Here is a 15,912-nt window from a genome sequence, read left to right as displayed (position 1 = left end):
GGTACAGTGGCTGAGAATCTATTTGTCAGTGCAGGGGACATGGGTTTGATCCCTGGTTTGGGAAAATTTCACATACAGAGGAGCAACTAAGCCCGTGTGTCTCAACTACTGAGCCCAAGCGCTTAGAGCCTGTGCTCTGCAACGAGAGAAGCACCACAGTGAGAAGCTAGTGCCCTGTAATGAAGAGGAGCCCCTGCATTCCACAGCTAGAGAAAGCCAGTGTGCAGCAATGAAGACCCAGCACAGTTAAGTTCAATTCAGTTCAGTCGCTCAGTCATGTCCGACTTGTTGCAACCCCATGAACTGCAGCACGCCAGGCCTCCCTGTCCATCACCAACTCCCGGAGTTTACTCAAATCCATGTCCATTGAGTAGGTGATGCCACCCAACCATCTCATCCTCTGTCGTCCCCTTCTCCTCCTGCTTTCAAAGTTTCCCAGCATCAGGGTCTTTTTAAATGAGTCAGCTCTTCACATCAGATGACCAAAGTATTGGAGGTTTAGCTTCAACATCAGTCCTTGAAATGAACACCCAGGACTGATCTGCTTTAGGATGGACTGGTTGGATCTCCTTGCAGTCCAAGGGACTCTCAAGAGTCTTCCACACCACAGTTCAAAAGCATAAATTCTTTGGAGCTCAGCTTTCTCTATAGTCCAACTCTCACATCCATACATGACTACTGGAAAAACCATAGCCTTGACTACACGGACCTTTGTTGGCAAAGTAATGTCTCTGCTTTTTAATATGCTGTCTAGGTTGGTCATAACTTTTCTTCCAAGGAGCAAGCATCTTTTATTTCATGGCTGCAATCACCATCTGCAGTGATTTTGGAGCCCAGAAAAATAGTCAGCCACTGTTTCCCCATCGATTTGCCATGAAGTGATGGGACTGGATGCCATGATCTTAGTTTTCTGAATGTTGAGTTTTTAAGCCAACTTCTTCACTCTCCTCTTTCACTTTCATCAAGAGGCTCTTTAGTTCTTCACTTTCTGCCATAAGGGTGGTGTCATCTGCATATCTGAGGTTATTGATATTTCTTCCGGGAATCTTGATTCCAGCTTGTGTTTCATCCAGACCAGTGTTTCTCATGATGTACTCTGCATATAAGTTAAATAAGCAGAGTGACATTATACAGCCTTGATGTAATCCTTTTCCTATTTGGAACCAGTCTGTTGTTCCATGTCCAGTTCTGACTGTTGCTTCCTGACCTGTATACAGGTTTCTCAAGAGGCAGGTCAGGTGGTCTGGTATTCCCATCTCTTGAAGAATTTTCCACAGTTTATTGTAACTCACATAGTCAAAGGCTTTGGCATAGTCAACAAAGCAGAAGTAGATGTTTTTTCTGGAACTCTCTTGCTTTTTTCATGATCCAGCGAATGTTGGCAATTTGTTCTCTGGTTTTCAATTTGTTCTCTGGTTTTCAATTTGTTCTCTGGTTTTTCTAAAACCAGCTTGAAAATCTAGAAGTTCACAGTTCACATATTGCTCAAGCCTGGCTTGGAGAATTTTGAGCATTACTTTGCTGGCGTGTGAGCTAAGTACAACTGTGTGGTAGTTTGAGCATTCTTTGGCATTGCCTTTCTTGGGACTGGAATGAAAACTGACCTTCTCCAGTACTGTGGCCACTGCTGAGTTTTCCAGATTTGCTGGCATATTGAGTGCAACACTTTCACAGCATCATCTCTCAGGATTTGAAATAGCTCAACTGGAATTCCATCACCTCCACTAGCTATGTGCATAGTAATGCTTCCTAAGCCCCATTTGACTTCACATTCCAGGATGTCTGCCTCTAGGTGAGTGTGAGTGATCACACCATCGTGATTATCTGGGTCGTGAAGATCTTTTTTGTACAATTCTTCTGTGTATTCTTGCCACCTCTTCTTAATATCTTCTGCTTCTGTCAGGTCCTTACCATTTCTGTCCTTTATTGAGCCCATCTTTGCATGAAATGTTCCCTTGGCATCTCAAATTTTCTTGAAGAGATCTCTAGTCTTTCCCATTCTGTTGTTTTCCTCTATTTCTTTGCATTGATCGCTGAGGAAGGTTTTCTTATCTCTCCTTCCTATTCTTTGGAACTCTGCATTCAAATGGGAATATCTTTCCTTTTTTCATTTGCTTTTCACTTCTCTTCTTTTCACAGCTATTTGTAAGGCCTCCTCAGACAGCCATTTTGCTTTTCTGCATTTCTTTTTCTTAGGAATGGTCTTAATCCCTGTCTCCTGTACAATGTCATGAACCTCCATCCATAGTTCCTCAGGCAATCTGTCTATCAGATCTAGTCCCTTAAGTCTATTTCTCACTTCCACTGTCTAGTCATAAGGGATTTGATTTAGGTCATACCTGAATGGTCTAGTGATTTTCCCCACTTTCTTCAATTTAAGTCTGATTTTGGCAATAAGGAGTTCATGATCTGAGCCACAGTCAGCTCCCGGTCTTGTTTTTGCTGACTGTATAGAGCTTCTCCATCTTTGGCTGCAAAGAATATAGTCAATCTGATTTTGGTGCTGACCATCTGGTTATGTCCATGGGTAGAGTCTTCTCTTGTGTTGTTGGAAGAGGGTGTTTGCTATGACCAGGTCGTTCTCTTAGCCGAACTCTATTAGCCTTTGCCCTGCTTCAGTCTGTACCCCAAGGCCAAATCTGCCTGTTACTCCAGGTGTTTCTTGACTTCCTACTTTTGCATTCCAGTCTCCTATAATGAAAAGGACATCTTTTCTGGGTGTTAGTCTAGAAGGTCTTATAGGTCTTCATAGAACCGTTCAACTTCAGCTTCTTCAGCGTTACTGGTTGGGGCATAGACTTGGATTACCGTGATATTGAATGGTTTGCCTTGGAAACGAACAGAGATCATTCTGTCGTTTTTGAGACTGCATCCAAGTACTACATCTCAGACTTTTGTTGACTGTGATGGCTACTCCACTTCTTCTAAGGGATTCTTGCCCATGGTAATAGATATAATGGTCATCTGAGTTAAATTCACCCATTCCAGTCCATCTTAGTTTGCTGATTCCTAGAATGTTAGTGTTCACTCTTGCCATTTCCTGTTTGACCACTTCCAATTTGCGTTGATTCATGGACCTAACATTCTAGGTTCCTATGCAATATTGCTCTTTACAGCATCGAACCTTGCTTCTATCACCAGTCCCATCCACAACTGGGTGTTGTTTTTGCTTTGGCTCCATCCCTTCATTCTTTCTGGAGTTATTTCTCCACTGATCTCCAGTAGCATATTGGGCACCTACCGACCTGGGGAGTTCTCTTTCAGTATCCTATCTTTTTGCCTTTTCATATTGTTCATGGGGTTCTCAAGGCAAGAATACTGAAGTGGTTTGCAGTTCCCTTCTCCAGTGGACCACATTCTATCAGACCTCTCCACCATGACCCATCTGTCTTGGGTGGCCCCACACAGCATGGCTCATAGTTTCATTGAGTTAGACAAGGCTGTGGTCAGTGTGATCAGATTGGCTAGTTTTCTGTGACTGTGGTTTCAGTCTGTCTGCCCTCTGATGTCCTTTCTCAGCACCTACTGTCTTACTTGGGTTTCTCTTACCTTGGACGTGGGGTATCTCTTCACGGCTGCTCCAGCAAAGCACAGCCGCTGCTCCTTACTTTGGACGTGGGGTTAGCTCCTCTTGGCCGCTCCTACACCATCGCAGCCACCACTCCTGCGCAGCCAAAAATAAATAAATAAATATTTAAAAAAAAAAAAAGCCATACAACCAGCAATCCCACTGCTGGGCATACACACTGAGGAAATCAGAACTGAAAGAGACACATGTACCCCAATGTTTATTGCAGCACTGTTTACAATAGCTAAGACATGGAAACAACCGAGATGTCTTTTGGCAGACAAATGGATAAGGAAGTTGTGGTACATATACACAATGGAATATTACTCAGCTATAAAAAAGAATGCTGATGAGTCAGTTCTAATGAGGTGGATGAAACTGGAGCCTATTATACAGAATGAAGTAAGTCAGAAAGAAAAACACCAATACAGTACATTAATGCATATATATATGGAATTTAGAAAGATGGTAATGATGACCCTATATGCAAGACAGCAAAAGAGACACAGATGTAAAGAAAAAACTTTTGGATTCTGGGAGAAGGAGACAGTGGGATGATTTGAGAGAATAGCATTGAAACATATATAACCGCATGTAAAGTACATGACCAGCACAAGTTCGATGCATGAAGCAGGGCACTCAAAGCTGGTACTCTGGGACAACCCAGAGGGATGGGGTGGGGAGGGAGGTGGGAGGGGTTTCAGGATGGGGAGACACATGTGCACCCATGGGTGATTCATGTCGATGTCTGGCAAAAACCACCACAATATTGTAAAGTAATTAGCCTCCAATTAAATTAATTAAAAAAAACTATAGACTTGAATTATATTAAAAAAGAAGGAACTAAACAAATGACTAAAGAATAATTTGGAGAAACCCAATTTTCCCACCTCCACCATTTTGAAATGCTTAAACCTAGAGAAGAATTAAGAGTAGTTCAGTGACTTCCTTATACCCTTCACCTATATTCACCAAGCACCAGTTATCATTTTTCCATTTTTGCTTTACTTTTCCAAGTAAAGATGCTTTTATTTTTCTGCAACATTTGAAAGCAAGTTGGAGATATCATAAAACTTCATCTCTGCATACTGCAGCTTGCATCTTCTAAATATGAGGGCATCCTTCCACATAACCACAATGTTACTACAACACTTTGCAATAATAATACCTCTCAATAATATTGATGCCATCTAATATCTGGTACAAATTCAAATTTTCTCAGCGGTCTCCAAATGCCTTTAATAATTGCTAACCCTCCCATCCACCATGCTCCCTAATCCAGAATTCAATCGAGGATCACAATTCACATTTACTTATATCTCTTGAATCCTTTTTAATGTGAAAGTCTTTCTATTTTTTATTTTTAATGACACATTTTTCAGTGCAAGCAAGGTATCTTCTGGAATGATCTACATTCTGAATTTATTTGATCGTTTCTTCCTGGGGTCCTGAGCTCAATTCAGCAGCACTTGTATTTCCTGTAAATTAGAAGTTACCCTAGGCTTGACCAGATTCAGGTTAAACAATTTTGACAAGAATACTGGTAAGTGACCTGTACTTCACACTGCATTGCAGCAGAATATAAACATAGGTTTTTTTCACTCTTTGTGATGGTAAATCTGAGTAACTGATTAAGATGGTGGTCACCTGCTCACCAGGGTTAATTTTCTCTTTCTTTTTATAAATCCAAGTGAACATTCTGTTCCCTAAAACCTTTCATCTATTTGGCATCCAGTAGTGTTCTTGCCCTGGAGAAGGCAATGGCACCCCACTCCAGTACTCTTACCTGGAAAATCCCATGGATGGAGGAGCCTGGTAGGCTGCGGTCCATGGGGTCACTAAGAGTCGGACACGATTGAGTGACTTCACTTTCATTTTTCACTTACACACATTGGAGAAGGAAATGGCAACCCACTCCAGTGTTCTTGCCTGGAGAATCCCAGGAACGGGGGAGCCTGGTGGGCTGCCATCTATGGGATCACACAGAGTCAGACACGACTGAAGTGACTTAGCAGCAGCAGTGTTCTTGCCCAATTATTATTACACTGGAGTTGCAAAATGGTGATTTTTTTTCTTCCATTATTTCTATTACTGTCAATGGACAATATTAAAAAAAAATTGTCATTGAACTCCCTTTTTTCCTCTTCTACATCCTTTCTCGTTTTTCTGGAAATTATTTTCTATCAGTTCCTAGAGAGATATTTCTTACCTTTTCACAGATTTCTACCTTAATTTCTATCCAAAATCAGATATTTATTTTGTAGGAAATTAGTACAATGATCTAATAAAGTAGAACGTCTCTATCCCATTTTCCTTCCCAGTGATTTAAAAGTCTACATGGATAAATTCTCCAACACATAGCTTCTGTGTGCCTCAAGTTTTCACTCCCAATATCCGTTTCTCCCACTGACTCAGCCATCCGCTCCTACAGCCATATTCTGTATCAGAAACTTTCTTACCTGTAAAACCTTTATTTCAAGTCGCAGACGCTGCAACCACCACCCCCTTCATTTCTAAATCATCTGTTCAGGTACTGACATTGTTCTAAAATTTTTGAATTGTTCCAACCTCAAACTGATTGATAACCCTAGCCCCAGAACTTTCTCCCCTTCCCACTGTCCCCTCTTCTGCATAATCTCTCTGCTTATCCAATCCAGCTTCCATGCTGTAACCACTTTCTGGAGAATACTCTCAAGCCCTTTACACGTCTGTCCTCCTATTGTCTTAGGAAGCAAAGCTCAAACCGTTTCTTTACTTCACACATACACCTAACCAGCTATATGTGACCTGGGAAAATCACAAAATAGCTGAATGGTTTCTCTTGAATGAATGTCAAAGCTCAGATTTGGTACTCAAAATGTCAAGCAATCCTCAATTTCTTTAGTAGATTAGCTTTCCTCTTCCTTGAGTTAGTAATTTTATACCTTCTCCTTTTCCTCAAACTTCCCACAATCCTTGATCTATTCACACTTTGGTCTGTAGGTCCTGTCTTATAATTCACTGAGAAAATGGAAACAACCAGATATAAGCCCCCTCACATTTCCCCTCCCAAAGTTACACCTCTCAACTGTAGCTGCATCCACTTCCTCCTATTTCTACTATTAAAGTGGAGAAGGAGTTCTCCAACTGTCTTTAGGACTTCACTTTTTCCATTATCCCTTCTGTCTTCTGCGTCATCAAACTCTTTCCCTACTGATTCATTTTCATTAGCACAAAGACCTTCTAACTGCATCTCCCATTTAAAAAACAACACTCCCTTGATCTCACATTTTTAACCACCACATCATCTCTCTGGATTCCACTGATGGCTTAAAATATGTCCAAAGATTTGACATTCTTCCCCCAAAGGCAAGCTTAATGCACTGCTCCTTAACAACTTTTTGACCACAGACATATTAATACATCTTTTGTTATGCACAATATTGACCAGAAGATGTTTTGATATTCACTTACAGAACAAATCACCAGCCACAGGTGTTAGTTTATGCGAAAATCCCCCTGTCAATAATGTGTTAAGAGTGGGTTGGATTTAGTGACTGATGTCTAACAAACAGAAGGCAGAACTGACAACATGTGACCTTTGAGACTCAGCAATAAAAGGCGTCAAGGTTTCCTCCTTGCTCCCTCATTCAGGCCACTCGCTGGGGAAAGTTGGCTACCTTATCCTGAAGACATTTCTCAGGCAGCTCTATGGGAAGGTCCACATGGCAAGGCGCTTAGGTCTCCTGAAGACAGACGTGCAATTGAGTGATGCTGGAAATGCCTTCAGATTACTGCAACCTCGTGACTGACCACGAACCAGAAGCACTTCACTAAGCTGCTTCCGGTTTCTGACCAACAACAATGCTCAGATAATGAATTTTAAGCTACCTTGTTTGGGGATAGTTTAGTACATCATAATACATAACTAATACACCCACCATAAGTAAAGTCTTTGAGATCCACACTGTCTCTTCTTTCTCATTACCCACTCACTTCTCAACCAACTACAGTCTAGTGTCTGCTTGCGTCAAGGTCATCAGAGATCTTTGTGTTGCCAAATCCAATTGCCTCTAACTCTGCTCTGATCTTACCTGACTTCTAAGCAGCATTTGGCATGCTCTCCTCTTTCCTTCTCGAAACACTCTTCCGCCTTGGCTTTCTCAACACTATTCTCATTATCTCCTGTTTTCCCCTCCTTTGCTGATTTGCATACCTCATCCAAATACAAATAGAAATGTAGTGACTCTTTAGGGCCAAAATTGGGTGCTCTTTCCTCTCTCCCATCTGTTCCAATGGGTTTATGTACTCCCTGTATACTGATTACTCCAAAATTAACATCGCCAGCTCAGACCTTGCAGTCATTTTTATATCACGTTTGTCCTCAACTATCAGAAACTCTACCCGACTATCTCCAAGTGATATCTTTTCAGGTCCATTCTCCTATCTCTGCCCAATCTCTATTATTACCTCTTACCCAGAACAGTTTTGCAGGTGGACTTCTGTCTACCAGTTTTCCCCCTCTCCAATCTATTTCCTCCTCAGTAGCAAAGTACTCAGATCACATCATCTCCTGCAAGACCTTTCTGTGCTACCAATCTCTCCACTAAGACCTGCAAGGTGCTGTGTGATCTGGGTTCTGCTTGCCCTTCAACTTCATCCAGCAATGGCTTGGGCCACACTGTAACTGCAGGTCCTGGCAAACACCAAGATCTTTCCCTCAACTGAAATCCCCCTCCGCCTACTCTTTACAAACCTAGTTTCTTCTCTTACTTCAGGCCTCAGTTTTAATGTCACCTCTTTAGAGAGGCTTTTCCACCTCTGGGAGACAGCAAGGGGCTCCACCAGAAGCATGTCTCTGATTCACAAACTAACTGGTCCAGAGCCATATCCCCTCTATCTGGCCCTCAGAGGCCTAGAGACAATATACCTCTGCTGTAGTCATCCCAGGACCAGGTGCCAGCAAACTAGCAATTACCTTATAGCCTCAAACCTGCTAGAATTATTCAAACTAGCCAATCCTAAGTAGTTCATCCTGCCCTGCACACTAGCGGCCCACTCCGGTATTCTTGCCTGGAGAATCCCATGGACAGAGAAGCCTGGCAGGCTACCGTCCACAGTGTCGCCAAGAGTCGGACACGACTGAAGTGACAGAGCATGCACCACGCCCTGCCTCGGCTTTACTGTCGAAACCCCGGTAACTGGAGCAGCCTCAACCCCCCTGTCCTGTTTCCTGCCTCCCAATCACCCAGGTGTCTTTCCCACGTGGCCCTGTACCATGCCTGTCCTGTCTCTAGGTTTTGTGAGTATAAAAAACTATTATGTCCTGAGCCTCTCTGCCTCCTCTCACAGCTACACATGACTGATTATTTCATAAAAGAACATGAAACAACTTACTTCTCTGTCTTTTTCTGTGTTTTGGCTTCACCTTCCCTCCTGCTTCTTTTCCTTTTTTCCTATCCTCCCTCCCTTCCTTCCTTGAAATATATTTCTCCTCTAGGATGTAAGCCCCTTGAAGGCAAGGGCATCTTGTTTACACCAAGTCTTCAGTGATGGGCAAATATTTGTAAGTGCTCACCAAACAGCGCTGAGTGTGAACGCCAAGCAGCACTCCTTCCCTTCCTTCCTAGGCTCCCATGGACTCACACACACGATATTCCAGCGAACGATTCAAACTCAGTGGCCATGAACTGGTCTGGAGAGTCATCACCACACAGGGATCCACGGGGTTTGTCTTTCTTCCAGACAAACATGCAGGGTGTTGGCTAAGTGAAGAAATCTGAAGCAACAGCAGCAGCAGAATCTCCACACCATATGTGTGTGTGTGTGTACTTATGCATTTTCTTCTGAAATATGGGTCACTGCTTTCACAGGAGTCTCTTTATTAAAAATCAAAGTTATATTAAAAGGTACATTGAGGGCTTCCCTGGTGGTTCAGTGGTAAAGAGTCCGGCTGCCAAGGCAGGAGAAACAGATTTGATCCCTGCTCTGGGAAGATTCCACGTGCCCTGGAGCAACTAAGCACCGTGCTCCCGAGCCTGGGCAACGCACCTACTGAGTCCACGTGTCACAACGAGCAAAGCCTGAGTGCCCTAGCATGTGTGCTCTGCAACAAAAGAAGCCACTGCGTTGAGAAGCCCGTGCACCACAACCACACAGACAGTAGCCCTTGCCTGTTGCAACTTGAGAAAAGCTCACATAGCAATGAAGACCCACCACAACCACAAATAAATAAATAATTTTTTTAAAAGGTTGCCATCCCAACTGTCCCACTTAGGGGAAATCAGTTTGTTAGTTTCTTGTGTATCTTTCCAATATTTTTATATAAATACAGGGAGATATCGGAGAAGGCAATGGCACCCCACTCCAGTACTCTTGCCTGGAAAATCCCATGGATGAAGAAGCCTGGTGGGCTGCGGTCCATGGGGTCGTGAAGAGTCAGACATGACTGAGTGACTTCACTTTCACTTTTCACTTTCATGCACTGGAGAAGGAAATGGCAACCCACTCCAATGTTCTTGCCTGGAGAATCCCAGGGATGGGGGAGCCTGGTGGGCTGCCGTCTATGGGGTCGCACAGAGTCAGACACGACTGACGTGACTTAGCAGCAGCAGCAGCAGGCAGATATAAATACGTATTCCTCCTCTGTGTGAACTCTTTTCAAATTAATCTCCTTAAGAAGTAACTGTCTTATCAATGCAATTCCAGATGTTACAGTGCCCCTTTAATATCCCTTCCTCCACAGCTTTAATCAAAATCAGCATAACTGAGGAAGGGCACAGGAAGGGCTCACGCTGCCACTCTCTAGCGGTGTGGCCAAGGGCAAGTTACACAGTTAATCTGTGCCTTGGTTTTCTCACCTATAAAACTGGGATGTTACCTACCTCAGAGAAGTACCAAGAATCAAAAGTTAACATAGGCAAAGTTCTAAGGATAATGCAAGGTACAGAGTAGGTGCTGCATAAATGGCAGTCTTTATTATTCCACTATAATTATGTATTCAGACAGTATTTATGTATCACATAAGTCAGAAATCTCCCTTACTTAATATCTCCACTTCTGTGTTCTCTCAAACACTGTTTACTTACACTCAATAGAAATAGTCCTTTTTTTTTCCCTTGTGGAAAATAAAGACAGATCTTGAAGATGCTACTTGGCTTTGCCCGAACTCTTTAAGTCTCTCCCACCTCCTGCTCCCCTTCTTCCAACCTGATCTTTATCATGAGTGTGGGAGGGTGCAGATTATTTGCCCGGCAAGATCTAAAGATCCAGAAGAAAGAAGGATCTAGGAGTCTTTTGAAAGTCTAACCTTCCAAAGAAACTGTTTCCCTCCTCCCCCTCTCTCCTCCCTTCTGCTCATCTTGTTACCTATTCTATTTACTTCTTTCCCTTCATTTCTCCTGACTTTATCTCAAATGTTGGGGGCAGATGCTGACATTCACAAATCCGCCCAGTCCACAAACAGAACACCCCCACCTCCACCCTGTGTCTGGGATCAATTCTGCGTCTCACAGAACACCTTACCTTCCACAAACTGCAAAGTTTCTGGGTCTGAGCTACAGCTCCCCGCGCGCTCTGCCCCTCCAGTTTCCCCATCAGGCCACTTGACGAGCTGAGGTAGAATTCCGCAGCTTTTGGCAGCAAACCTCCTCCTCTATCGTCCCACCCACCCGTGGGGTCTCGCCAAAGCTGCCAAGGGAACCCAGGGCTATGGGTCCTGTCTCTGTATTTTGAGCCCTGAAGAAGAAAGGAATCCGCGAGTAAAGGTTGCCTTGAAAGCAGGTGAATGTGGCCTTGAACCTGGAGCAGCGCTGCGGCCAGGGGCGGGACGCAGCGACCTTAGCCCGGCGCCTCGGCAGCGCACCTGCCCGGAGCAGGAGGGGCGGGGCGGGCACGACTTGAGGGCGGGACCTGCGCGGCCCGCAGCCCCTCCCGAGTGCTCTGCGCGCACTGGGCGCCCCTGGACCCCGGAGACCATGGGGAAGCTGGTGGCACTTATCCTGCTGGGCGCCGGCCTGGCCCTAGTCTGGGAGAGATTATTGACATTTAGGTGAGTTGGCATCTTGAAAGTCCTGGGCTTTTTCTCTTTTTCCAAGTTAGGTTAAGGGCTGCCCCGGGCCGCCTTCCTAGCGGGTAAGAATGAGCTGTTTGGGGACCCCGTCTTTTCAATACCACGTAACAAACCATCCCTTGAGAAGCTCTGATGTGGAAAGTGAGCTGATTTCTTGCCTTTCCCAAGATCGTGAGGCAGAAGCGCCCCGATTTATTTTCTGAAAGTTATGCAACTTCCCCAGGTCACCCTCAGCATTCCACCCACCCTTGAACAAACTAATTCTCTTGGAAGCACTGGTCTTGGGGGAGGGAGCCAGGTTACCCTGGATGTTTTTGGCTGACTCAGAGGCTGTCCAAGGCAAGTTCAACCTTGAGGGGTACCGGGTTACCAGATTAAAGGAGCTAGCAGGACAGCAGAGAAATGAACTGAAACCTGCAAAGGGAGATTGGCATTGTCTCTGTATTTGACTTGACCTTTTGAAGTGGAAGATCTAGTGGTGATAGCCATTCCAGAAATATCTCAGGAGAATACTGGGCTAGTAAGAAGAAATGTTTGTCAGATGATGACATGTGTTCCCGAATAGATGTTAGTCTCTACTTGCTTTCAATCCTCTTTGGGTTGTTTTTATTTATTTCTCTAAATAGAAGTTGGTCTTCTCAGAGGTTCACATCTATTGGCAGAATCTGTTGAGGAGCATGGTGCCTTTTGATAATGCATTCTAGTTCAGCTCGAAAGAGTTTATTGTTACATTTGTTCCCAGTGCACGCAAGTGAGAAAATCATAAAAAATAATGATAATTATAAAGCCAATCTAAAGAGCATTTTTTTAAAAGTCACGGTAAGATAAGTATAGAATCTTCCTGAATACAATTTAATAAAAATGTAAAATTATTCCTGGTGTTTAGAAGAATGTTTCACTGTGGAATCAAAAACACTATTCAAAAATAACTTGGCCAATTGTTTAAAATATGGTCAGTTTAACGGACTCATGAACTTGCAAAGTAAATGAGCATACAATTTTAAAAGTAATAAAGCAAAAGCTACAGAGTTTAGCTATTAGGAGACCCTGTTGAATTTGAGGAAGGCAGTTCGGGACAAGGATCAAAAGGCAAGACTGTAAGGGGTTAAGGGAAACAAAGTGCAGATTTATAATAGATGATACTTGATCACATTAGATAATAGTCTTTTGTGCATTTAAATTAATAATACTTATATACTATTAAATAAAAAATATATGCACGATACCCAGAGTATGTCCACATTATATAAGTAAATGTAAATAAAAGGAGATGCCTACTTATTTGTGATATCACCCATAAATGATGAGAAAGAGAGTTAATGAATTTGAAGGTGGTTAAAGGCTGTGGTTAGACATTGATTTTGGATGTTGTGCACTGACCTCCCGTGTTTTTATCTTCTGCAGAGAAAGAATGAATGCATATCGAGAAGTAGAGTCAGTAGAACCCCAGAACTGCCGCCTTATTGAGGGAATTGGTATGTATGTGACAGTACAATTTCCTGGTCACCATCCCCCTGACTGAAGCTGCTCATTTAATTCACTACTACTCCTTAAACCCTCCTACTGAGGCTTCAGCCTCATCAATTTTACACAAGCTATCTGATTCCACGTCTCCAAGGGGTGTCCTTAACGTCAAAATCTATGGCTTTTTCTCGGTCCTCTTACTGACATCTCTCCATCATTTGAAATATGTTGTTGATTACTCTTTGGCTGGCCCCTCGCTGGACTCTGCTCCTGTCCACTCTGTGACATTTCATTTCCTTCTCTTTTTCTGTTGCCTTACTTTTTTTTTTCTTCTCCCTTCTCCTTGATGATCCTCCTAGCTTCCAATGCCACTGCCTTCAAGATTTATCTGCTAGTACTAAGAGAAATGTGACTAAGCCTTTATTCTCAAGAACCTTCCAATCAATTGAGATTTTTTTTTAATTAATTGAAAATCCATAGTTGAATCCCTGATCTCTCAAACTGCAGGCCTTTTTTCCTGTTTGAAATCTACTTTGCCTTTCTGTCATTTCCTCTCTCACACCCCCACCCATAATCAGCTCTTCTTCCAGACTTCTCTTAAGCTTGGTACCTGCATTCTCAAAGAGATTCAGTTCAAAATTTAGGAAACTGGAACTTCCCTAGCAGTCCAGTGGGTAAGATGTTGCCTTCCGATGCAGGAGATACGGATTCCATCCTTGGTCAGGGAGCTGAGATCTCACATGCCTTGAGGCCAAAACACCAAAACATGAAGCAGAAGCAGTGTTGTAACAAATTCAATAAAGACTTTAAAAATATTTTTTAAAAAAGTGAAGGAGCCATTTATTTCCCCCTCACCCCTCACTGTTTCACGTGAGACCTGTTGGCCTCTCCTGGGCCCCCACACAGAGCTGATCTCATTTACTCCTTACTGCTTCAACTGCTTGTTCTGGCTCTGAGCCTTTCACTCTCCCTGATGATACTACTAGGAAAAAAAAAAAAAAAATCTAGCCAGATGCTGTTCTAGGAATGTATTCTTTCATTTTCTCACCTTTGCTCATGAAATTACCTCCAATGGTTTCTTCATTGCTGCTTGCTGAAATCAGCTGGAAATCCCTCTTCTACCCCTGAACTCTCATAGCACTCTGAAACTCCCATTCACTTGAGACACCTACCACATGCTTTATTTTAGAGCCAGCAGTGTCTTTCTCTCACAACCAGATTGTAAACCTCCTAGGGTCAAGGACTGTGAATTATTTCAGGACAACAGTGTAGCTTATTGCGATATAAATGATCTCCAAGATAAGTTGCTAATACATACATACATACATATATACACACACACACACACACACACACATATATATATATATACATAAAAGAGCCCTTTTGATTTTGGTTTTCTGTCTTTATTTCCCCCCTCAATTTCTAAAACAAATAGAGAAATAGCCTGTCCCTTGTGCTCCCTGGTCTTAGATGAGGTATGTACTGCGAGCTAGAAAGCAGAAGGAACTGAAGACAAACCATTTCCTGACTTTGAAATTTAAAAACCTGGGCTCCTTCAAGGGATTCTGATGGAGACGGAAGGGGAATATGTGGTTGTTGTTTTTAAGTAACAGGGGACTTTGTCCCATTCTGGGGGAAAATCAAGACCTGTAAAGGAATGGCTACAATATACCTTTAGGGAGGCTGGATCCGTCACACTGTGTCAGAGCATGAGCAAAGGGGTGTGTGTGTGTGTGTGTGTGTGTGTGTGTGTGTGTGTGTGTGTGTGTGTGTGTGTGTGTGTGTGTGTGTGTGTGTGTGTGTGTGTGTGTGTGTGTGTGCGCGCGCGCGCGCGCGTGTGTGTGCGTGTGTGTGTTGTGTCAGAGCATGAGCAAAGGGGTGTGTGTATGTGTGTGTGTGTGTGCTGTGTCAGAGCATGAGCAAAGGGGTGTGTGTGTGTGTATGTCTGTGTGTGTATGCTGTGTCAGAGCATGAGCAAAGGTGTGTGTATGTGTATGTACGCTGTGTCAGAGCATGAGCAAAGGTGTGTGTGTGTGTGTGTGTGTGTGTGTGCGCGTGCGTGCAGTATGTATAACTGGCAAAATTTTCTAAATTAAAGGGACCACATAAGCTTGGCAATGAATATTTCAGTGGTGACTAGTGTAGAACAAAGGCTATATGGACTTCCCCAAATACTCAGCTTCGTTTTAAAATCCCCGAAGCTATTTGCACAACCCTGGCAGAGAGACCCAGGCTGAACTTCCTACCAGTTTAGTGCAATGTGGGTTCAGGGTCAGATTTAATTTGATTTAAAAAATAAGGAAATGTAATCAATCATTTGTTTACTGTCTTGTGGAGCAATATTCATATTAATTATAAATATATATCTCTCAAAAGAGTCTGCCAATTAATTTAGACAGTAATTAGAGTATTGTTCAACCATTGTTAGAGTCTAGCCCAACTCTCAGATTGAATGATTCAGATAGACTTGAGAAGTTAAAACTAGAGCAGAAGAGGCCTCCTTGGCGGCTCAGTGGTAAAGAACCCACCTGCCACTGCAGGCGACACGGCTCCTGTCCCTGATCCAGGACGATCCCACATGGTGCAGAGCCACTGAACCTGTGCAACTCCCGAGGCCCACGTGCCCCGGAGCCCGTGTCTGCGCCGCTTCACAGAGAGCCGCTGCCGTGAGAACCCTGTGCCCTGCGGCAGGAGATCAGTCCCTGCGCTCCACAACTAGAGAAAACCCACACAGCGATGAAGACCCAGCCCAGCCGGACATAAATACAATTACTTCAAAAAACTAGAGCAGGAGAAAAAAAGGCATGCACATCTCATGCCTATTGGC

The 15,912-nt window shown here is 43.4% G+C and overlaps 1 protein-coding gene and 1 long non-coding RNA gene across 2 annotated transcripts in view; one reads left to right on the top strand and one right to left on the bottom strand.

The window, feature by feature from the left end:
* Positions 1-11,307, bottom strand: part of LOC133072082 (uncharacterized) — a 40,992-nt gene extending 29,685 nt beyond the window's left edge. Inside the window, exons 1-2 of the long non-coding RNA XR_009696622.1 lie at positions 11,072-11,307; positions 3,550-3,664 (exon numbers count right to left, since the gene is read on the bottom strand). This is a non-coding gene — a long non-coding RNA (uncharacterized LOC133072082). The remainder of the gene's footprint in view (positions 1-3,549; positions 3,665-11,071) is intronic.
* A 134-nt stretch (positions 11,308-11,441) lies between these two features.
* Positions 11,442-15,912, top strand: part of PON3 (paraoxonase 3) — a 28,346-nt gene continuing 23,875 nt past the window's right edge. Inside the window, exons 1-2 of the mRNA XM_061164928.1 lie at positions 11,442-11,597; positions 13,023-13,093. Of these exons, the coding sequence (XP_061020911.1) occupies positions 11,524-11,597; positions 13,023-13,093 (145 nt within the window). The 5' untranslated portion in view covers positions 11,442-11,523. The remainder of the gene's footprint in view (positions 11,598-13,022; positions 13,094-15,912) is intronic.

This window comes from Dama dama, chromosome 18 (assembly GCF_033118175.1).
Source record: "Dama dama isolate Ldn47 chromosome 18, ASM3311817v1, whole genome shotgun sequence".
NCBI classification, from domain to species: domain Eukaryota; kingdom Metazoa; phylum Chordata; class Mammalia; order Artiodactyla; family Cervidae; genus Dama; species Dama dama.
The sequence above is the reverse complement of the archived record's forward strand: the minus strand, read 5'-3'. Positions and strand labels throughout refer to the sequence as shown.